The 25,633-nt window shown below is 40.8% G+C and overlaps 1 protein-coding gene across 1 annotated transcript in view; it reads right to left on the reverse strand.

Annotated features, from left to right (window-relative positions):
- The window catches only part of LOC105455143 (protein dead ringer), a 94,829-nt gene that overhangs the window by 59,687 nt on the left and 9,509 nt on the right, over nt 1-25,633 (reverse strand). The window contains exons 2-3 of the mRNA XM_011698227.1: nt 2,214-2,417; nt 1,020-1,427 (exon numbers count right to left, since the gene is read on the reverse strand). Coding sequence (XP_011696529.1) covers nt 1,020-1,427; nt 2,214-2,417 — 612 coding nt within the window. The remainder of the gene's footprint in view (nt 1-1,019; nt 1,428-2,213; nt 2,418-25,633) is intronic.

Raw genomic sequence — 25,633 nt, forward strand, 5'->3', positions numbered from 1 at the left:
ACTCGACCCGGCCGGATCGCCGCGCCATTTCATACCCCATATGGTAAAAATGCATTCGCGCGAACGGAGTGCACGGCGAGACACCGCAAAAAGCGTTAACAAGGCTGCGATGCGAGTCCAGCTAATTCTATAACTTCGTCCCCTATCCCTCTCCCGGCTCGCGCGCAGCGCTTTTCTACGTGTCTTATGAATAGCACTATCCCGGCTCCGAAATGTGTTCCTTCCTTCCTTTCTCGCGCGGTGTCGAGCCGATCGTCTCTCGTTCTTGCCACGGGAACACCGTCAACGAACTCGCCATTCGGGGACGGTCGGCCGGTAATTATCTCTCGGCCGTGTAAAAATAATAATTAGCTTCCATCGTTGCATTAATTAAAGCGCCTCTCTTTCCACCCGGTTCACCGTCCCCTCGCCCCGCGCTTTCGCAAGGGGAGAGTTCCGCCGTAATTACACGTCCCTCGCGGCACTAACCAGTGTCCCACAAAGGTGACCGCGTTCACGCCCACGACACTCGGCTTGGCTTCGCGCGATCGCGCCATGCCGCGGCACGACATGGCATGCCACGCCGCGCCGTGGCTGTCGCGGCCGATGGCTACTCCCGGATATCGGATTGGACCATTTGAGTCGCTATTCGTCTATTTTGCAAATTTTATTTTTTTCTCGAGACGTATCTTATAGACCGTCCGATTTTGATAATTAGACATATATATCTATAGATAAAATTTAGAATCTGAAGCTAATAATTTTTTAGCGTATCACAAAAAGCATCAAGCGAGAGAGTATTAAGCGTACAAACTTTCGCAATTATTGCAATAAATAATTTCGAGACATTGGCATGTATGTTATTGGCTACACAAAACGCAAGTTTGATTAAATAGGGAGAGAAAAGAGAGAGAATTGGAAAGAGACAACCGAAACGATATATTAAATATGTTAATCGCCCAAAACGCGGCGATAGCGCACGATCACTCCCGACAAGCTGAGGAAGACGTACGTACTTGCTAGATATTTGCCTGACGCACCTGTTTGAATTGTTCTTCGAAGCTCCAATTGGCCCCGGACGGATGTTGATTATTCACTGCACGAGCTTCACCCTCGCGAGATTCTCCGTTATTTCTGGAGCTTCCCTGCGAGGATTCTCCGTTATTCCTGCAGCGAGGTGGCGATTCGTTGGACTGCGAAGTGGAAGCAGGTCTGGAGGAAGAAGTGGGGCAAGTCATCGATTGATTGTCAACGATTTGATTCCCAATATTTCCCATGACTTGCAAATGATTGTTTTGTGACGACTGAGGCGGTAGTGGTGGAGGTGGCGGTGGTGGCGGCGACGACATGTATAACGGTGGAAATAAATTGCTGAAGGTACCGCTGGACATTGCAGCCTGCAGAGCCTCCAAATTATTTCTACTTTGTAACATGTCTACCTCGCTGTGCTATAAAAAGACCATTAAAGAGTACCGGATTAATAAAAATCGAGCGAACATCTAACGATAAAAATAATTCTTATCGAATAATTTTAACTGACATCAAGGCGCAATTCGCTTTTTAATATGATACAACAATAGTACAAAAATTTATTCCATTATTTTTAAAAATTAAAACTGATAAATTAATTTTTACCGAGAAATACGCTTGCAGATGTTACGACTCTAATTATATGTAATTTAGAGTAAGAAGTGCAATATAATGTGTCAATTATCTTTGAAACTTTCCAACTTTGCAAGAGATTCTCCTAATTTTCACGCTGCGGTACAAAGTACTATTGTGCACAAGAGTGCGATGCGATCTCTTATCAGATCGTAAAGATATTTGCGCTTGCTCAGATCTGCCATCCGGTTTAGGCTGTTGCGTAATAAAAAAATAAATCTATTGTCACGGTGACACGGTGGTAACTCATTTATGACTGTCAACGTCCGCTGTTACGACTATCTCACGATTTTCCACGATTCGTGTCATTCTACCTTGGCACTTTTGTAGGTCAACGAACGCTCGAGCTTGCCGTGCAAGTTTTATGACGAATTATGCGGCTGCTTATCTTCACGGAAACTCAACAGGGCGAACGATAGGGAACTCTTGACAATAAGACTATTTTTCGAAATCTGCATGTTTTCTTGTTGGCGCCAACAACTTATATACTTCAACGAGATGTGAAGCGAGTGTCGTAAGATTTTAAACATGAGAAAGAAAGGAAAAAGAAAGAAAAGACTTCTCTTACTAACCTCCATTCTAAGCTTCGATAGTAACTGTTGCGGAGTGCACTGTTGATGATGCACGTTCATTAAATTGCTCAAGTGTGCTAACGAAGACATACTAGTTGCATCCAAGGTTTGCGGATTAACTTGAAGTGGCGGAGATAGTAAATCCTCTTCGTCTTGCATTTCCTCATCTATTTCCGATTCGTCTTCCGATTTGTCTTCTTGATACTGAAATCATAAAAGAACACAAAAATTTGAATAAATTCTAAACTCAAAGTAAAATTTTGCCTCACACTAGGCGCGCGTATCTCAGGTGAATGTAATCACGTGAATATACATATGTGTATGAGCAATGCACCAACACCAATTGTTCTTATCGCTTGAAAAAGAGTTGTATTATAAAATCGATCGATAAGTATTCTTTGCCAATATTTGCATACGTTGGTAATTACGCGAGCACTTCCTACTCCTTCGTTTTCGACTCATGGCTCGCGCCAACTTACGATCGCACGAAAAAACTGATGGCCGATGTTGTAATGTAGTTCGCGTCGTTCGAATGGAATAAAAAGTAGCGGAATTTGTTGATAACGGTGATATCAACCGCGCAAGTTTAATCGTGAACAAGGAGGGCAGATAGCGAGGCATTAAACATTAATTAGGAAAATGGCGAATGCAATGAATTATATACACCGAGATAGCTGCTATCAAGTAACATTATTATGCTACGGGTGTCATAAGTGTTTTACGGCTGTGCCCATTGCACCGGAGCCGGCATAAAAATGTACAAGTCACATTACCGGGAACGGAAACGACCATCGTAAAAAAAAAAGAGATGGACGCTCCATATTTTTTCCACACCTGAAATTAACTCAACCTCTCGATAAATGTCCCGCGCACGACTCTCAGGCACGGCCGAGCATCAACTCGTCTGTACTCATTTTCCATGCGAATTAATTCTCAGATAAAGAATATATGTAGACGTCTTAGACAAGACAAAAAAAATTATAAGATCTAATCGCTAAAACTAAAATCTCAAAAATTTTGCAGATTTTATAAATGTTTGTATGCATTACACCTATATATATCTAAACTATTTTAACAATTTTATCAACAAGGGAAAAATTACACACATGAGAATTGACTAAAGAAGTGACATTCGAAAGGAGAGAGAGACTATTCATTATTTTAGGGAGTGTTCCTTTTATCTAACAAAAGATGCAAATAGATTCATCGGAGCTTCGAGTATATTCAAATGGCGAGGAAGCGCGCTTTTACCTGGAAAGGGCGGGCTCGAGTAAATATATGTCTATCGGGGATGCAAGTGGATTCAACGGTAAAATGTCCCGATGTCGGGCCCAATCTTAAATGGAACTACGATCGAAGGACAAGGCATCCGATGAGAGCGAGGAGTGACAAACGGTCTCTCTGTCGGCATTCTGAGCACGTGTGATAATATTGACCCTCCACGATGGTGGTCAGGAATGAATGAGCGGCGAAAAATAGAATCCTAATCAAATATGAAACAAGTTCGTTTCTGAGATTTCGATCTAGTCGGTCAACCTGTTATAAAACTTGCCTATATATTTTTATTTCGTCTACACTCTTTTAAAAGAAAAAAAAAAAAGATTAATCTATCTTCCATATACATCCGAATAAAAAATTCAGAATTAAATTATATTTATATACATATAGTTACAATTGCAAACAATAAAGCATTAAGATAAATATGCGTAGTGAAAGATGTTGTCTTCAACGGAAACCAACGTTATCCACTATCGGATGTCAATGGAACGTATGTGTCAATGTTCGAAGACTCGTTCCGATAACAAATCGTGAAAGTCGTTGTGTGTTCCGGAGGCAAGTGTTTACGCGAAGAATATCGTTGAAATCGCCTGCGCCGGGAAGAAGAAGGCGCGAAAATAAATTACGGTGGTTAGCGCACTGTGGCATCGTTATTCTCACCGTGGCGTGGGGTTACAAATTATATCATTCAAGTGTTTGCGGACGGTACCGTCATTACAATAATCACGGTAGAGCCGCGTTCGAGGATGCCATTGTTCTAGTCCGAACCGAGCATTCGCACGTAGGTGTTTGAATCTCGTATGGAAAGTGACGGAAGAAATACGTCGGTTGCATCCGCCGTATAGCAACGAATATCCCAAACGGATAGACGTTCAATTATTTAATCGGCTTATGTTGCATCTGTTTGAAGATTCATATATAACGAGTATTTTCCACCTTAATTATTATTTATTATTACAGATAGAATAATTATCTCTTAACTGCGATTCAACACTTTATTGTTAATATACATATATTTCTCTTTCCTCTCTTTAGCCTTATATTTTAATGTGTGGACACAGAATTACAATTTCATAGAGACGTTTTAACGAGATTTAATATATCCTAGGCACGACAATAGCTAAATTTATCGAAGGCTAAGCCGCGGCGCGTTACCCTTCGCAGCCACTGCAGACAGCAGTGTCCATCGTGATTTATCGCCATACCGTCGCCATCCGATTGTTTTATTGTTTATACTTTATAGTTTCCACGCTTCGAAAGTACTCGCACTCTCCAACAAAGACTCGTGGGTGCATGCGGCATGCTTGAGCGTATATATGTACACGCGTGCCCGCACATGTACTTGTGTCTCGACGTGGCTTGTAAATCATCGCCTAAATGCTCCAGGCACTACACACGGTGTGGCTCTAAATATTCTAATTACCGCAAAACTATCGCGTTTAATTGAGGGACTCCCGTTGCGAATATTTGCCAATTTCGATCATTAATTATAGCAAAGTTCGTTGCTTATATTAGTTTATACAATATATGTATACATGTATACATTACATTAGTTAAAATGTGAATAACTTTCTTTTTCATTATAATTTAATAGGAATGCAATTTTACATCAATGCATTTCAGTTTGTTAATTACACATATACAATAGTCGATCTAAATTTTATGCAGTTGAAAAGAAAAAAAAATCATCACTTGTTTTTGTTCAGGATATTTATATTTGTAGCTCTAGTCTAGTCAGCTGACATCGCGCTTTTATTGAGTGCAACAATTCGCTATGCATATCGAAAATTGCGAAATGAACATTGTGGTATGCACTCTGGTCGAGAGAGACTAGCTAGATATCTTGGAAGTTATTACGTGGCTAAATTGTCGCGCTAGTATTTTATAGCTTCGCAGAATAGTTCGCTATTATATAGAAAAGAACAATGTTATCGGATGTACACGAAGTATAAAGATTCGAAAAGAAATTCACGTCGATATGTAAAAGATAAGGCCACTACAACCACAACTTGAACGTATATGTTAATATAAAAATTGCCAGATTTTAAATAATTTATTAACGTGACTTAATGACATTATCTTTATATTTAAATTATTAATTGTATATTTAATAATTTTTATTTTACACTTCGATGTAAAATATACGATGCATGTGATTGTATTTGTGATAATACACTAGTGACTAGGTATTACATCTTTTTACACAATTCTAATATTTTTATTCCCGATAATTTGATGATTAATGCGAAACTTTATTGCGCAGAGGAAACATGAATATTATTGATTTTTCGCTATTTCTGGACCACATGGTCTTCTTGCAATAAATCTGCAGTAGTACAGCCCATTTTTTTTTTTTACGACCGCTGCAATTACGGTTATCGTGATGGCGAGGCTAAAGATATTTTACGTCACAAAAAGTTGAATTACATTAAACCCGTAAAACTTAGCGATAGTTTCAGAATAATTTTCCACATATGTAGAAAAGTCTATACGTATGTGCGGCTGATATCATGCGAAAGTACCGACCTATCACGAGTGCTCATCGTACTGGTCAAGACTGTTCAGTCCACGTATTTGGTCTAGGTTTTGTGAATGACATTTTACATACATGTATTTTAAATATATAACGATTAGATATGACCGCGAAAATGAAGAAGACGTGAAGAATGTACAGGTACAATGAGGACATTATAATCAGACAGAAAATATATATTGCGGATTTTCCCTAATCGAACGTATACGGCAAGGAGGAAGCAAAATTTTTCGAAAACAAATGAAATTAACAAGAAATAATGATGAACGAATTGGTCAGCCACATCGGAATTAAAAATTATCTTTGAAAAAATAATGCGCGATAAATGTGTAAAACGTTTTTATGTATGTGCATATTTCGCGATTTTACTATGCGATACCATTAGATATTACTAAAAATAAATAGTACGGCGAAAAAGAAAACAGGTATGTAAATCAATGGATAGATAAACCGGTGACTCTTGATGGCGATCGTGAATGCCGCATTATAACAAATATGTAGAAGGTATAAAAGGTGAAAAGTGAAACAAAGAATAGAAATTTTGAAGATTTGGTAAAATGGCAGCAAGAAAAAATTAAACGCGACGAGCGCTAGGATACCCAAGATACGATGTGTGATGTCACCAATCACTTTTCTCGTCGCGATAGTTAACTTTCTATTTTCGTATACGTTATCGTACACGCGGTTTCGTTAGCATTTTGTGCACACGAGCGCGCGGGATCTTTATTGCCGAATATCGCATGTAAATATTCAATGAGATAGAATAGGAATATCCACGTAACGTAGTGCAGATAATTTTCGATGCCATGCGCAGCGAAATATGCCGCGTAATGTGCGAACCCGTGAAATAGGGATGCGTTATCGAGCGCGTTATCGAACTCATTTCCTCGGTAACACCGAGGAGGTATGAGTCGCAGGCATATCGCGTCGATATCGAAGGAAATGACTGCAAAATAATTGCTTTACATATTGTAGCGTTATACCACAGCTCCGCCGAGTTTACCATATTCCACGAACGCGGGCGCGCGATTCCCGCGCCGCGCGTAGTACCGATAAAACGTGTGTGCGCGCGATATAGGACACGCAATGAATTCGAAACGAAGACTACCAAGAATTCGAAATGGCGCGACGCCACGGTGATTAATTGCGCGCTGGAAAGGTGGGAGTCGAAATAATAGTGCTACTGCAGAGAAAAAAAAACATGCATCGAGCCATCGAGGCTTATCGATGATAACGGGGGAGTGGGAAACTCGTGAAAATGTATGCGCGTTACTTCGTAGAACACACAAGGATGATTTATATGCGAAATTACTTTGAATTGTATTTCAATGTTCTCGCTTACTCAGTTACGTTTATTTTTCGATTTCAGCAACTTATACACATGAATAAAAATCTGGTTTCATTTTTCAAACATGTTTATCATACTCGACTTTCTACTGGCTTCGACGTGCTACGCGCGTTGCGGGCAGATGATAAAAATTGATAAAAATTCACGAATTCTTGCTAGACTTTGAAAAGAAAAAAAAAATACAATTTTATGGCGCGTCGCAAGCGAGATTCATCGGCTCGTGGCGCCCATCGAGAATCACGCGATCGATCCGTAAGAGATAGAAGCGGATACGCTGCGAGAAGAGTAACGATTGAACGAATGGCCCCGGCGTTTATCGATACCCAATAAGAATGAAAGTACGAGTACCTACACGAGTTCCCGCGGGCCCTCCCGCGGTGCTCCCACGCAGGGATCACGGCTTCATCGCGGTCGATCTTTTTCTCGTATGCGCGCGCGAGGAATACGCGTGTAACTCTACGGTCCATAAAATAAATTCATAAGCGCCCGATGATAAACAGCTCGGAAACGGAGCCGTTTTGGCAGATCGATCGATTTAGATTGAGAGATTACCCCCGGTGTCCACCGATGCCCGGGTGAACGGAAGAGCGCTGATTTATTGGCTCCTCCAGGACTCTTGTCAGGTATATAAATTCATTGACCATCGAAATCGTCATCGCCGTAATCGCTTTTATTTATCAATATCGCCGAGAAAGCACATCGATCAGAGCTGTCTATTTAGGTGAAACGTCCTGCGGAACGCTACGCGGGGAAGCGGTATCAACCGAAAGCACAATCTTTCCCTCTGCGTATATTCTCATCTGACGCTGTTATTATAATTATAATCGAAAATTAAAGGTAAAACAAGAGCGGTCTAAAATTTTCAGTATGCCGACTTGGACGCTGTCGACTTGCTCGTTCGCTCGCGAAAATGCCGGAAAAAATATAAGATGGGACGAGGTTTCTTTGATCCTCTACTTAGGTAGAGGCACCTATAAAGGAGAAGTTCCTCGATTTTAGGACATTTGGTAGACGAGGGTCGACCATACCGACGCTTTCCTCGCTTCCATGTGTTTGCCAGATTCGAGAGATCGCGGACGCAGGAATCACACAGTAACTTTTACCACACAAGCGCAAATTATTTTTATCGATTCGTTCTTACGCAACCTTCGAGATGCCTCGTGGGAGACATGTCCAAAAGAAACGCTAGCTAGATTCGCGCAAGTATCATCGGCAATGAAACGTTGCTTTCTCTCGTGATTCAAATAAAATTAAATAATATCTTTGAAAAAATAATGTCAGAGATCTGCTACGCGCGTAACTGTCGCTTCGAGGGCGGTCCGCGTGATCAAGTTCGAGGAAAAGGGTCTCCATGGTGAGCACCCATATTTATAACCGTGGCGTATTTCGTGTAAAGTAAATCGGAGACGCGGTGGAAAGACGGACGGACGATGGCTGCTCCGCCAGATTTAATTAATGACCCGCCGAGTTTGATCTGCCGGCTACAAAGACCGTAGGCAAGACGCGCGCGCGCACTCTCTTCTCTCTATCGTTTGCGCTCTTCCTTCTTTCGTCATCGTTCCGTCCCTCCATGGTCTATCTTCTCCGACGTATGCGCGGTCACGGACGGAACGGAAAGAAGCGAAAGAAAAAGCGCGGCAGAGGAAGAGGGAAAGAAACGAACGAATGTTTATTTCGGTCTTGCTACGAAGATCGCGCGAGAAAGGCACTTTCTTGATATTTACGGTCTTAAAGTGTCATACGTGTTTGCAATAACATGAAAAAGAATTTTTAATGCATCGAGCAATGTAGATCAAGATCTCTGCAAAAAATTTTTTACATCCAAACGAAAATCAATCAAGTTTATATAATTATATGATGTATAAATACAAATATGCAGTCGAAATCGAAATGTATATATAATCGCGACGTAATCTTGCTTCTTTGTCACGACAGATCTACCTGAAGAAGGCAGGACGCCGAGAGAACTGCGCCACTGACAAACCACAGACATACTTCAGTGCATAGTTATTTCGAACTTGACCCACATTCCCGACTTCCTACAAACTTTGCTTTTCTCGTTCTTCTCCCGGGCGGAGTCTTTGAAAAAGACAGATTGATCGAACAGGGTCATCTCAGATGGAAGATGTTCCAATTTCGCGAACAGCATCACACATCGCGCGATTGCGATGAATTTATTTCTGTGCCGAAGCCGAAATAAAACTATGACAAATTACGCAATCACTTCAGTCCTCCTCCTCCTCCTCCTCCACCCCCCCCCTCCCCCCTTTTCTTGCTGTACAAAGGGGATAACGCTTCTGATTTCATAAGCCGATATTCATCGGAACGAGTCAAACGTATGTACGACAGTGACGGATCGTCTAAATTGAAGAGCGGAATTCGGGCATCCGCAACGGCGGAGAAGCGGAGCGGACGAGAGAGCGAAAAGGCGGGGTGGGATGCGAGTGGGCCATGAAGGGAGGTATAGAGCAATATTAATAGCGTGGGTGGTGGTAAAGCGTCGTGGAAGATATTGTTAGAACTCGGAGGCTGACTCGCGCGCTCCGGAGGGGAGAGCTCCTTGCTAATGGGGTTTTAATGACGGCCAGCTGTCCGTCCGTCACACACTTTTAGACAACTATTCGGTATTTCTGTATCGCCATCTCTCGATCCCGATTTCCCGACGAGCGTCGTAAGATCGACTTATGTCTTTCTCCGCCCCCCCCCTCTCTCTCTCTCTCTTTCCTCCTCTGTCGCCTATGTCTGTATGGTGTCCGATGTCCAAGATAGCAACCTTCGAAGGCTCAAGCTGAGAAAATAATTTAAAGGAATCCAAAGAGGAGAGAAAAACGACTCGCAGATTGGAGCGTATGGAGCGATTGCGACTTCTTTGTAATACAGAATATTTCAAACTGTTTGCTTTCCCTTTCACCGAATTTTTTGACCAATTCGTAGTCGATTTCCTACATTTTAATATTTTTTTCTTTCTAAATTATATATTTTACTAGAATGTAAGAATTTCTACATTCATATAAGGATTATTAATAGTCGTGAAATAATCGAAATTCTAATTATTTCTCTCTTTAATCTAATCATTTCTAAAGCTTGAGGTATTGGTACTTTCTGCAAAATGTTTAGATAAACCTGAGATGTAAGTATAAGTCTTCCTTACCTATACCTTGTACATTCGTTCATACGTCTCTACGCACCGTACACAGTGAATGAAACGGTTGGTTTCAGACGCATTCTTATCGTTTTTGCGCAATTGTACCTGGACGTGTTTTAGTCTCGACATACAATTCTAAGTTTTCTTAAAAACAAATTTCATTGCCAAGAATCTCGAGGCGTCCGAGCGTCATGGGGAAGAACTCTAGAAAAGTAGTCAGTGCATCGAAACGTTTGTTCTTACCGGCAGGCAACAATTAAGCCGCGTGCCGTCAATTCAGGGGGAAGAAACGAGAGGCTTCGGACTCTGGAGCGTGCAACAACCACGTGCACGAAGGGGTTACACGCACTTACGGGTGTAGGAAGCAGACAAGCGGAGAAAAGCGGGAGGCTACAGCGCGATTTTATGACCCATTAACTCATCCAGCCGGATTGCTCGCGACATAGGAAATCTTCTGCTTAAATTTAATGCAAAGCTTTTATCGTAAACTCATACTATGTTCATAGAAATATTTTGCGCGATAAAAATTTATCATGCTCCACACAGCGTGCTTCAACTTTTTACAGTCGATCTTATATTCATTGATATCTATTTGATATTTGAATCATTTTGAACTAGAATTAAGAAAATTTTTCTCGAAACCGTTCACGAAACCGATCGATCGATCAGCCTGACCTTTTTTCAGGCACCTCTTTCCAAGAACCATTCAAATTTAAAATTTCCCACAAAAACCTTTGTAGAAGATTGTTATTTTGCTACCTGAAGGATTAATTGTCTCGACATTTTTTCGACACAATCCGAAAATACTATAAAAAGAATCGATAATGACCCTAGATATCATGTGTTTGATATAACGGTAGTTATTTCAAAAGCTTGATAATCACAAATCGATTTTATGTAACTATGTGAAAGAAAGTATTAGAGATAAAAAAAAATTGGAATGCATTAGATCTAACAATAGCTCTTTATCTTTTCGGAGAGCACAAATGTCTCACAAATAATCACTGCAAATGGAAAATAAACATTAATCTGATAAGTTAATAATGAGAAAAGAACAAATCTTTTAAGGTATGTGTCGAAGGACATTTTAGAAAAAATATTTTTTCTAAATATTTTTCAGATATTTTAGGTAAATTCCGATATCAAAAAAGACTTGTTTTAAACGCAGTTTTTTCTTTCATCGTTTTATCTTCCTTTTATCTTGAAATCCTTAGATATCTTTTGCAAAAATCATGGCCTATAGAAGGTTCTTACTTCAATTAGCCTATCTGATATTCAAAAATTTTTTCAGACTATCATCAGATATTACAACCTAAAAACAGATACGATATTCTAATCTGAACTCATCATTTACAGTAATTTCTAGAAATTTCTACAAAAATATTCCAATACTTTTCATGATTTTAATATAATAAAGATAAAATAAAAGATTATAAAAAAATAATACTCTCTATTAGGGACTAATTAAATCAAATGATAAAATGCAAACATTTATCATTGCTACAAAAATATGATCTTGACCGCATAGAAAACAAGATCGATCGTTGTGTGATTTCTGAAGGACGAACGCGATAATAAACATTCTAAAAGAATGTCGAAGATATCGGCTAAGCGCTTGAAAATCTTAGCCTGGAAATCTTAATCAAATCATGCTAAGCTCGAATTTATTTATAAATTTTCAATTCAAAATAACATAAAGTTTCTTATCTCATAAAACGATACAAAATATGTAAAGACCGTAAAATAAAAGATTAAATTAGTTAATTAAAAATGAAAAAATTATATACAGCAAAATGACTGATTGTGAGTGTATCACTGGAAAGTGTTTTTGTGAACCTATTATGCTTAGTTCTTTCGACTGTCAAGTTGCATTCTAAGATAAGTTAATACTCGAGATTTTGTACATTTATCGAAAAGTGCTTTTAAAATAGAGAATTATATCTATTTAAAACGTCATGACTTAATGTTATCTTAAAATAAAAATTCCTGATTACAATAAAATCTTTTAGAAACAAAGCGTTTCAAAGCACGCATAAACACAAGCCAGTATTTAAAAATCGAGTTAAATAATTTTATATAATGATGCAAATTGAAATCTGTTCGTGCACTACTATAGTGAGAGATTGAATTTAATTTATATGTATATCAACTTGTATAGATCTAAAATATGACTCTTTTTCACACTGCATTGAAAGTGAATAACTCAATTGAGTGTGAGCTGTTGCGTTCAACTGCGATATCGATTCATTGCAACAATGTATCGTGTTCTAACCGGTAGTCCTTGCGGTTGCCCCTCTCAGCACGTCCGGAAACGCGAGCGGTATCCTTCTATGCAACAACGGTTTGCGATCGATTTCTTCGGCAGATGGTAGTTTTCGATTTTGGCAGCAATAATAAAGTTACAAGCAAGAAAAGAAGATGCAATTTTGTGGTAGGATGTGTGCCGGCACGGTAACCGCGAGCTTCACATGTGCTATTGCGAATAACCGATGTTGCACAAAGCCATGATGCCACAAGTATAACTAAATATCGTAAAATATATACGGGATATTGCAATATACTATTTTGCGTTTTACTACAAATAAAACGTCTTTAAAAGCTTCTTTGATTTTTTTTCGGCAAAACAAAAAAAAAGAGAGACGAAAGTGTAAACATAGAAAACGTAAAAAAAATCTTTGCACGCTCTCTGAGCGTGTACGGTGTGATCATAATAAGTGACACACATATTATAATAGTTTTCGAGAAGAAAGCATGCTTCCATATATATGTCTGCGTTAGATATAACTAAATATCTATACTGGATCATGATGGCACGAGTTCGGAAACTTGGCGTGATTCAAGGTCGCCAAAGAGACGAAAGAGAGAGTCGACGACAAAGAGGACGAAGGACGATCGCGTGTCTTGGCGAGAAAACGGGAGCCCACGGTGGCTCTTCTGGCTTCTTGAATGAATAATCGCCTCGAATTTACTGCTGGAATAATACGCCGAGGATACGATCTGCCCGAAATCACGCCCCCACGTAACCATTCATTTAACATTAATTTAATGATATATAACTGGACAGAAAAGTGTTCTCGTGCCGCCAGTCTCTTCGCGGAAGAGAATCCTGGCTACGGAAGAATCTTCGGTAGGAACACACTCGTAGTCAAGTCCGCCCCCTCTTCACAAACAATTCACACTTTGACGATCGAATCGTTTTAAGAAACTCATCGACTAGCTTTTCTTACCTTTAGTTAAACCGATGTAATTATATTTGTAAATTTAATCTCACTGAAAGGATTTACAAGAGATGTTTATCGTAATCAACATTGTACATTTCGTTCTTTCGATACATGTTTTGGCGTCCAATAAATATTCTCTTTAAGATGACTACTGATATAAGATCCAGAAGATCGCATCGAGCGTGACAGCCCGCGAAGGGATCGGAGCCAGGAGGAAAAGAAACGAGCAGAAAGAAAGAGGTGGAAAGAGGCTGGACGGCCGGAGTCTTCGAGGTGAAGGCATTTCGACTAACGCAATAAAGGCGCGCGCGATAATATTGCGAATAATAAATATCGGGATGTAAATCCATTGGCAAAGGTAACGTCGGGCATAAATCAACGTTCCTGGAGGCGAAGAGAGAGAGAGAGAGAGAGAGAGAGAGAGAGAGAGAGAAAGAGAGAGAGAAAAGCGGGGAGGGAGGGAGCCGGTCACGAACCGTCCGTTCTGTATCCTCGTAGAATCGCGTCGTAAACTCGTCAAACTCGACTCGCGAAATAGCATTAACTATCAGGATAATACAATCGTCGTTGCTGCGCGTACATTGGCCGATGTTAGAAGATCGTCTTCGTCTTCGAGACGAGTGACGAAAAATGACGGACAATGGCACCATGGCCTTGTCTTTTCTACGATCAACTCTACTGCAACGAACGATTTAAAGAAAGCTACAGAAAAAAAAAAATACGTATACTCCATATATTGTCTTACGCCTGTGAGATATTTTCGAGAGACCTATCTATTTTCTCTGCATATCTTTCAACCTGATCTGTTGACTCTTAACATAGAAATGATTGCTGCCTCAATTATGAAGCAATCAACGTTTCCTGCGAGAGAAGGCAGATTTCATTGCTGCAACGATTGCACTGGTAATACCGAAAAACATACACGCGACAAGTATACCTACACAGCTATAACGACGTATACCTCAAGGACACTCTCGTGAATCAATCGCCGACTTTTATATCGAACATCCGTTTTGTTCTCTTTACGCTCCGCGGCACGCCATGGCTCGCAAAAGCTTCCTTCTTGCCTGTATTAAACTCTCTTTCCTACCGAGGGCAATTCGAACAGATTACAGGGCTTTATTCGACAAACGCTAATTAATCTAATTATCGACCACATCTCAACCCGTACACGAGATCAAAAGAAGATTCTGGTATACGTTATTATACTACCTACGGAAATTTTTGGGAACTTTCGCAGTCACGCAATGTCTCGATATAATTCGTGGAATAACTTTATACAAAGGGCCCGATATTACACCTCCTCCTCAATCTCGCGCTCCTCTCGTGAAAAGGATTTGCCACGTACCGAATATCAAAGATGCCTGAGAGCAAATATCGCGGCATGTACTTTTATAGATATACCAGTTTGCTGTATATTAAGAAAGAACTGACTGTGTTCAGAATTACGAATGTAATGTAACATTACTTCGAATTCGTGAGTTGTATATTTCCTTGCGACTGTACCATTAGGTATGTACATCATTTACACAGACAAATTGTTTTGCTCGCTAAAATACGTAGAAATTTTATAACTGCTCTGCGACTGCTTGAAAAATATCAAGTAACATAAAGTTCGGTTTGCCCTGCTATTCGTATCGCAATTGCGACGACAACAAACAGAATCATTAATAATAATGGCAGCAGTAATAAAAGATTACCTTACGACCCACTTCCATATGTTTATATATTATTGCCGTTTTAACGACAATAGTATATAATTAACGACAATATTACAATTCCGCTCACACATACAAGCACGTTGCAAAAGTATCGCATCAACTTTAAGGACAGGTAAAGATAAGACTGTTATATATTTTCACAAATTTGTGCTGATATGGCAACTAAAACTTGTCGCAATTGCGAAAGCATACTGTTTATTAAAATTTCGCAAGCTATTAATTCAAATTAATTCATATTATCGCTATAGATTATCCTTACAGATAATCGCGTCTCGACTCTTTTTGGCATCCCGATATAACCTTTTCATACAGCCACGCTGCGAAAACATTTACTTGACACTCTCTCACTCTACTCCCCGAGATCGATTACGTATACCTCTTAAATTCGGTTAAAAAGGAATTGCATGAGTGATCACCACAGCTAAGGAGTAAGGAGTGTGTTTATAATAAAACAAGCCGACACATGGTAAACTGTACCCGTTTGACTGCTACGACATACGTGAGAAAGAGATAACCGGTGTCAGTGATGAAAACGTACATGACACTAAGATGAAAGGAAGTGTGCGGGGTACCTCAGGCGCCTTGCATGTTTCACAAACGTAAAAGTGTGTTCGCGTATATAATTAAAGAGTTTATCGAAACATCCGAGGTAAATATAGCGCAATATTACCGGCATTTCCGACGTGGTAGATAACGATCATCTCGATGCAATCAAATTTAATTAATTATAGCCACGCAGCATGTCAATGTTAGTTGATTAAACTATGCGAAAGGAGATCGAATAAAAGGGGTCACATAACGGACGCTGACACGACTCACGCGCGCCAGTCGTAGCATCGGTGCACAGGGCGCGAGCGTAAACGAGAAAGAAACGGGATACCGTAAACACGGGGCTTCTCACCACAGACTTAAGGTCTGCACGGGGAAGGTGGTTGGTGTCAGCACGCGACCTCGCGGATACGCAGCATGCGTCCTGCGACGCGCGTATCAACGTCTCTCCCCTCCCCGGCCCCGTCTCCTCACCGTTCCCCGCGCGTTTACTCGCTGTGATTCCAAAGCGGAGCAGCGTTGACAGATCGGGGCGCGTCTTTTCAACGCCGAATCCTAATTTACGTGTAAATGAGAAATATAAATAAATCAATTATAAATGAAGAATTTGTCTTAACAGCCGTACAGGCTCCATTGGTCCATCGATTAACGGCGATTTCGTTGATATATTTTTATAAAAATTCAAATTTTATCACCTCCGATGTGACAATGAAGAAATTCAGTTTTCCCATATAGAGACGCGCGAGTGACACGGTTACTACAAACAATAGATTTACTGTAGGAAGGTTACACACGTCAAGATCTAAATGTGTATGCCAATCGGAGCGACAGCCGCGAACGACTTGGGTCGAGCCCGCGTTCGCCTCTTCGACATTTTTCTACCGGCTGAGTAATTTATGCCCCGCTTATAACCGATACATTTGAGGTGGGGACTCGGCGGCTGCAGCCGAGTCGGTCGATCGCGAGAAAATGCACGCCGTTCTTATGGCGGTCTCGCTCGCGGCGGGGTGTAGGTAATATCAAACGCGGCGGCCTTATAGGGATTCTGTTACTAATATGCCTCGGTAGCGTAGGAACCCCTGTGTTGCATATTATCCGATACCAATAATGCGACTAATCGAGTTAGCTTTACCCCTTAAGCTGATATGTAGCTTTATATATGAGCATACAACGTAACGATCGCGGACCCGGGAGAAAGATCCGCCCGTGAACATCTACGGTTCATAAATTCGGTAATACATAACCGGCAACGATCTTTCCGCTGGTGGCAGGTAATAGTTGCGGGCGATAAGGCGCAAGACGAAGGTAAAAATATTGCAGGCGCTACGAAGCTGTATAGAGGAGAAAGAGAGAAAGAGAGAAGATGAGAGGGAAGAGGGAGAGGGGTAAAAGAAAGAGAAAGAGAACGGTAAAAAGACGAAGAGCCGTCCGCCTCTCTGGAGCGACCAGGCTCGATGTTTTACGGTCTAGCCGCGATCGCAAAAAATCACGATCACGGAGAAACGGCGGCGGAGGTGCAGCAGCTGTGTGGTGCAGCGCAAACCGTGGTAGACGCATGGTAATTCTCATTGAACGCGTAATTATATTAATTGTCGGCTCTCTCGGCCGGACAAATTGCGGCTTTAAAACCGCTCGAGTCTTTCGCGTAGCGACCGAAAAACATCGACCTCGCTTCGAGCGGAAGAAGCGACTCCGGCCCTCCCCCGTCCTTCCACCATCGTCGCCTTCCTTCGAAGTGTCCCTCTGCCTAACGAAATGAAAGAGAGACAGCTGTCCGCGACAAGCTGCTCAAAAAACGTATACCGAGTGTTAAGCCATCGCTTATCGTACATTACTGCGCATCGCGATTCTCAATTATCCTGCAATACCCGCGGGGTCGTACTCTCAGCGACAGGTGAAAATGTCCCCTTGTTCTTTCTTCCGCAGCTTTTTCTTTTTTTAAATTCAGTTAAAGATACCTTGCGGATTAGTGAAATCGACACGATTGTGCGAAAACAATAAACATTATTTTTCAGCGTTGATTATAATAGTGACAAAGTGTGTGTTGTTGAAAAAAAATGCAGCGCCGTACGATCGCCGGGCGTATATAACACGTAGCCGCCGTGTGTCTTGCGCGTTTGTGCGCGCACGTGGAATTCGGCTATTAAGCCGAAACCCCGAACGACCTATAAAATTCGTCTGGCCTCGCGCGTTGTCTGCGAACGTGCATTAAGCGCTTGCGGTTATGTGTCTACGCTCCGCACAGGTGTCCGAACCCCCTGCGCGCTACACCGAGGAACTATACTATGGCGCTGAATAAAAGATTCGCGAGTACAGCGCTGCCTCGAATAAATAACGCGAGAGCAAGAAATTGCCGGTATCGACGAGCCAACGTTAAACATGCCTGGATGAGATAAACGTTCGTTAATTCACGGCGAAATTCCGAGACGTGAGCGCCGCGGCAGAGTTTCGCGATTCGTTGCGAGTTATTAAGCGTCATTTATCCCCGAAGGATCGAATGCAGCCGGCGCGGCGTTCCCGGTCTCTCGGTGTTGGCGGGAACCTCTGTGTAAGGCGCAGCGGTCTTATATCGAGATTATAGTCACGGATCGCGAACAAAGTTTCGTTCTCCGAGGTTGCGCGGTTTACCCGGCGCCTCCCCCTTCCTTCTAACGTGCGAGCGGCCCTCTTCGGCGCTTTACGATCGCTAATTATAACGATTACGTCGATCTTTTACGGGGCGAAGTTTCGTTCCTGTCGGCTCGATGTCCCGCTTCTCAGAAGGAAGCGCAAAGAAGGGACGACACGGAGCGGCAGCCACGAAGAATCAGACTGGATTCGCCCAATTCGGTCGAATCCTAAATCCCGCACGCTACCGATGCTCCCAAGGGCGAGTCGTGATTTCAAAGAGCAAACTTAATTTGTATCGTACACCTTCTCTTCAATACTACTAACGATAAATTTTCTCTTCAAAAACTTTTCTACGCAAGAATAGTTGGAACGACTGACGGAGCCGATCAATATACTATATACATATATATTACACTCGATAAAAGTGTTATATGCGGGATTGCACCAGAAGAGAAAATTATCCTACCTGCTCTACTTTAATTGAGTCGTTTTCTAGGAAGAAATTGAAACGGAGGTGCGCGGCGAGAGAAAGGGGAGAAGAATCAGAGGAGAACTCGCTCGCCACGCTGGCTCCGAGCGATCGCGGATTCGTCCAATCGCGTTCACATTCTTAATGCCGGCTGCAGCGAACATTCAGCTGCCGCGTACCCTCGGGCCGTACGATTCGAACGGCTTCGACGATATATTCGAAATGATCTTCCATCCTCCTCCTCCTCCTCCTTCCTTCTTCTCCTCCCCCTTATCCCCTTTTCTCCGCCGTTCTGCCTCCCTCCTGTCTGCGATGGTCTCGCTACTCCTTTTTTTCGCGGGGTGAGCCTCGGCTCTGTCCAATCGCTGCCCACGGAATTTCATATCGACGTCGGGGATGGTGAACGGCCCTCATCGTCGTACATAATAATAGAGCAGAATATAATGTTGGCGGACGAACGACCCGCGGCTAAAATGTATTACGACCGGCACAACACCGATGCAACACCGACGAGCGAGCGTAGCACCGTCGCCATCATCCTCGGCACGATCGACAACATCTACCACTCTTCGCCAATCGTCGAACGCGCCCGTTACGTCCGACGTTAGACGGTTATGTATTATGAAATTATATATTACGTAAATACGATGCATGACTCATTGTGGGAAAATATATGATCGATTTGACTATTCGAGCTGCGGAGCCATTTTGATTTTGACGCGAGATCCCGAGATTTTGCATAGCTATACGATATATTTGACGTATATAACGTAACGTGAAAAAGAAAAAGTTTACCTTCCTCTTACTGCCGAACTGCAGTGTTATAAAGTAATTTCCTGCGGGCGATACACGCACGATCGCATCACTACAAAGATATAGCTCGAGTGTCGGTGGTAGTGCGCTATATATGCTATGTACTCTGCGTATCGCATTATATACACGAGAAAAAGGCGACGTGGTATTGTAGGTGCCGAGGCGGTGGTGAAGGCGCGTACAAACGCACCACGCGTTATACATAAGACACACGGGGAGGATCGACGAAAGTGCGAGCGAGCGAGCGAGCGAGAGAGAGAGAGAAAGAAGATTGAAGAAAGGGCGAGGGGAGGGATAGGCGGTAAGTACATAGGATGAGACGTTTATATACCCCCGACGATGTCTATAACGCCTCGAGTTACGAGACGCCTTTACGAGCGAATGCAACTCGCGCCAGACGTCAAGAGGCGAACCCCCGTTTCGAAGTTTGATGGCGCGACACGGGCCCCGAGCGTAACCTCCGAAATATCTCGCTCTTTTTTTCCCTCCCTCCCTCCTTCCACTTTCTGCTTTCGCGACGCGGTATTTCGCTCGGTACATTTTGCCGTGACGCGTCTCTGAGGAGGACGACGTCCTTCCCAGACGCAAATAACACGCGATCTAATTGCGCACGAATCATCGACACAAAGTTACAGAAGTCGTTTAGTTACGTCAATGCAAATCATCGTATTGACGTAAAAGTCGTGTATCCATAATGAAGATTTCGGATTACGTGTGGTGAAACTCGAGGACTAATAAGAAAGAGGGGATGCCGAGATTGGCGAGTATAACGCGTACGCGTCCAATTATCGGAGAGAATCCATGAACGCGTGAGGTAGAATCGGCACACGCGTGTCGCCAACAATACCAAGCGATAGTCGCAAAGTCGCGCCAGACAATTTCTTCTTTTCTAACGAGCGTAAAATTTCCAGCGGCCATCGCTTCCCCGAGTAGTCGTAATTCCCCTCCCTCGCCGAGGGAGCAGCGGGTCGACTGGGCCATTAAATTAATAATTTGTGGTCGACAACGGCATTGTGAGATCCGATGCAATCGTTATAATATGCAGGATTTTATTATCGGTCCCGATGGCGTATGCTAATTTACTGCTAATTGTATTCCGCGGGCGACAATGATGCCTCGGTGGCAGAATGCAATCGCTGCCGCAAACGGACGTTGGAATTATTGTCCGCGCGGACGATGCGGCGCGGTGTCGCCCCAAGCCGAGCCGAACCAAGCTGAACTGAGGAGCTGTGCGCGCGCGCGCGCTGGGCCGTTTCGACGTCACGTTAAAAAATAACTCCGAGGCGTGACGATTTCCCACTGACACGCGTGAAAAATTGCCAAGTAAAATCTAGAAACGTTAGGCGCCGACGAGGCTTCTGCCGTTCTTACAAGTAACTTGAAAAGGTAAGACTGTAACGGGTCTGTCGACAATTTCTCGATAAAGGCTATATTCGTGTCGGAAATAATTACGCGCTTGTAATTACGTCAATCTTATTATTAGGTATTGATTTTCTTATTTTCTTATTTCGTTGTCTACAATTTCTCTGAAATCTCTCGTAAAAATGGTACAGCGCGCAATAGACCAAATTCTACTCGTAATAAACACAAGAGATATATAAGTATTCCCTAGAGAATACTAAACGAAGTCCGTTTAATTTTCTGTTCAAAACTGCCCGAAGATCGTTAAAACGTCGATAACCCTTCATTACGCGATTGCTCGGGCCATTTTTGTATCGAAGAGGCGGCAAAATGTTGCGCCAGCAAGGGTGATCGTTAAAGCGTGCACCGGCTTTTCAAGCATGCGATCGTTCTGTCGTGCGGAGGCGAGCATTGACTCGTCGAAGTCACCGCGATATGTTCGTAGTTTTAAAACCGGTCGTTAACAACGACGAGCTTGTTCCGGTGTGTGATTATACGTGGTACTGGCAAAACGCACAATTTTGATACGCCAGTGTTTATCTCTCTTTCTTGTCGTAATGATAATATTCTAAATCGTTTAAGCCCGTACATGGCGAAATATCCTCATCGGATGTTTGCCATCGTATGATTTCCGTCAAAAAATTTCGCGACGTCAATAATACGTGTAAAAATAATATTATGTCAATTTGAAAAATTAACAAATTTAATAAGCGCAAAGCTGGGAAATATAATATAAATTATATCCGGAAGTACGCATATCAATATAACGCAGCAGCAGTTATTTAATCTTGTACGCGCAGGCAAACGTATCGACATAAGAGCGGAAATCGAACTCTTAAAAAGAAATTTCGAAGACGGGAGCTTCAGAAACATGCGGTGGGCACGTGCTGCCCATTCCGTTGCCGTCCCTTTAGCTAGTTTAGCTAGAGAGAGCGTGCCACGAATTACAGCGGCTCTCAGTTCCTAGAATAGGGAAAAGAAAAAATGTAATCTCAAAAGATCTCGTGATCCGTTTCCATAATTTTCCGCATCGTAGACGAACAAGGATCGGATTTTGCTTCGCTTCGCGTTTGGAGCCACTTTAGCACCATCCTTAAGTGCCCGTAGTGTGTCCTTCGTATCCCATATAAAACTTTTCGCTAAAATTACATTAGTGTGATCAAACGTGTAACGGAAAATTTTCGAAACGTATCGTAACTAAGATAATAAAAACTTCATTTTCTTTCTTTGTTTTTTTTATGATCTCAAAGAAGAATTATATTTGAATACATTCGCTTCAAATATCCTGTAGCTAACTGTAATTACTGTATTCCAATAATTAGTAAGAAAAGAAAATTCTCAGGTATAAGAAGAGAATTTCCATAAGAAATCTCTTATGGAGGATTTATAAGAATACCGCCGGTTTTTACTGGCATAAAATTTTGACCGGATAAAAAGTTTTCAATAGAATACAGGCAACGGTCATGGTCAAATAAGGAAGCTTCTATGATCCGATCAACGGCTACACCACTGCGAATGTCTAAAAAGGCGGCGCCGCAATATCGAACCCCCGTTGAGATGGTCGGGGATCTCATCGTCGATAATCCAAAGGACCTACAGGGATTCTCTCATACAATGACTGTTAATATCATCCTCGACCATCAAAATCTGACAAACATGTTGCGTGTCTTGAAGGGAAAATTTTATACCACAAATTTTATTATTCGCCAAATCCTTCCTGCTCTATAAATAATCTTTGATTTATTGCTGTTCGATATTAGTTTTCTTTTGTTCAATTGTCTCTAAAATTTCAGTGTTAGATTGTAATGCTTGATGCTTGAATTTCAAATGTCCGAAACTTTTGACGGTTAGAAAAATGTAATTCTCGGAATTTTTCTTCGGTTGAATGATTTGCAAATCTCTATTATGCCAAAAAGTTACCTGAATGTTTTTCATATCCCATCAGTGTCGAAAAAATAAAGCATTACAGCAGGGTTTCTTACATGTCTCTAAAAACTTGAATTTATATTTTTGTTAAACTTATGTTTACATAATATAATAAATAAATATATAATAATAAACCATTATTATCATTATTATTGCTAAAATAATAAAATCATATCATTTTTAATAATTCTAGAAGAGCAAACATAATATGAATGACTTTATATGATAACGATTTGGCCTTGTTTTAAGTTACTACAAAATGGATATTACACAATACTTTTTTTTTAATTATTCTCTACAAACTTTCAAATACACAATCCCATAAAAAAGCAAGATAAAAGCGTTTTATTAACTAATATCATTATTTTTTTTAGAAATAATGTATTCATAATAAGCTGCTTAATGTGCTTCTTTCGTTCGTTTATTTTCTTGGTTTTTCATTACTTTTTAAAAAAATATTGATTAAGTCTATATTCATAATGTCCTCAGATATTAATGAGTTATAGAATAATCAATAATTTACAATATGTAGTGAATTGCAATGAACTTTTAACTAGGATGTAAAAATCACCCCAGATGGCCGTTTATAAAAAAAAAATGGAATGACTATTCTCGGGTTAATCTGCGGATCACCGAGGAGACCTTCAAATTATGGTTGCCGACATAAAATACGAAACTCGAGGTTCAAGCAAGCTTTTCCGTCCGTCATTAAGACTTTCGTACAAAGAATCTATGTAAAATGTTATCGGAAACGTTACTATTAAATTTACATTTATGTAATTCCGACGTGACTGCAGTATAGCGTCTAAAACGATAACGACTAGTTGCGTCATTGCGTTAGCAACGCGTTGCCAACTAGTTTCCTTAGAAACGATTATTAGCGACGAATTCTTAGATAATAATGATCGACGTGATCACTATCAAAGCGTAATACAACTGAATAATTTTTTAAAACAAAAATAGGATATAAAATGCATAGACTCGAATAGCAAATCTTTTGCAAGCAATTGCAAAAGACGATTATTATGTCTTAAACTGACAAAATCGATTGAAGGTAATAAAAATAGATGACAATACGTTGCGTATCTAATACCTGTAGTAACGGTACACCGGGGGATAATTAAGGAAGTAGCAATAGCCATTGATGCGGCAACGTGCATTTTACTATCGTCTCAGTCGCAATACAGTCAATAACTTTCTCTATATATTAGAACGTAGAAAAAGATTTTCTTTTTGTTCTCACGAAGTGACGTGCATAAATCTCTAAGGAATCAATTTTTTTTCTTTTCTCAATAGCGAATAACAGTAGAAATTTACATCTTTGACATTCATTTCGATAAAAAAATACATTATATTGAATCTAAAGCTATGTAGATATGGCGACAATATCTCAAAATGTCCAAAACATTAAAAGAAAGTTTGCGAACAAAAGAATTCATTCAAAAGAAAAAAGTGAGTGAATCAATAAGAAGGACCAAGATGGACAGTATCTTATTGTTTCAAGTTTTATATAGACAAATTTTTATCAAAAATAACTGTTAGGGAATAACTTGAACAAGAAAAAGGAAATGTGTACTTTTGTAAATCTTTCATAATAGGTATATTAACATAATTGTTGAAAATACAATATAGAATGCAGAATCATATAGAGAACATTGGAGTGATTTATGTTATATCGGTACTGACTGTGATATATTCGACTAAAATTTATTTTATAATTTCAGGTCTATTTCTGTTCTTTTCCTTAACTATAGACCTTCATGGAATAAAAGTGTCGGTCCTTTTTTCGGTCTTATTTTGTTTTCTCGGATTTTTCATTGTGATGGATTAAATTCCGTTGGTACTGACTAGCTCAGGTATAAATTGAAGTTAAATTTAAACTTTAGTCAAAGTACATCAAAGTCAGTACCGATACAACATAAATTACTCCAATGTTCTCTATATGATTCTGCATTCTATATTGTATTTTGAACAATGCCAATATACCTATTATGAAGGATTTACAAAAGTACACATTTCCTTTTTCTTGTTAAAATTATTCCATAACAGTCATTTCAGGTAAAAATTTGTCTACCAAACTTGAAACTATAAGATATTGTCGACCTTGATCCTTTCTATTGACTCCTATAGATCAGGAGCAGGTCTATATGTTAAAGAAAAGAACATAGACAACTGATAGGTATATATAAAGCTGATGGGATTCAAATCTGGTTTTCATGAAGTATGGGCTCACAGATCGAATTTTCGTGTTGACTACGAAAAGACAACTTTCGGGAAGAAACTTCTCATCCGGCAATAAGATATTGAATTCAGCGGCGTTAGAGATGGCGTATAATTCTTTATTTTCGCGTTCTCTCCTCGCGGGTTCTCGGACGTTTGCACGATCAAAACGGTACAGGGGAAGGA

The sequence above is a fragment of the Wasmannia auropunctata genome, unplaced genomic scaffold (genome assembly GCF_000956235.1).
Source record: "Wasmannia auropunctata unplaced genomic scaffold, wasmannia.A_1.0 LD335921.1, whole genome shotgun sequence".
Lineage (NCBI taxonomy): Eukaryota > Metazoa > Arthropoda > Insecta > Hymenoptera > Formicidae > Wasmannia > Wasmannia auropunctata.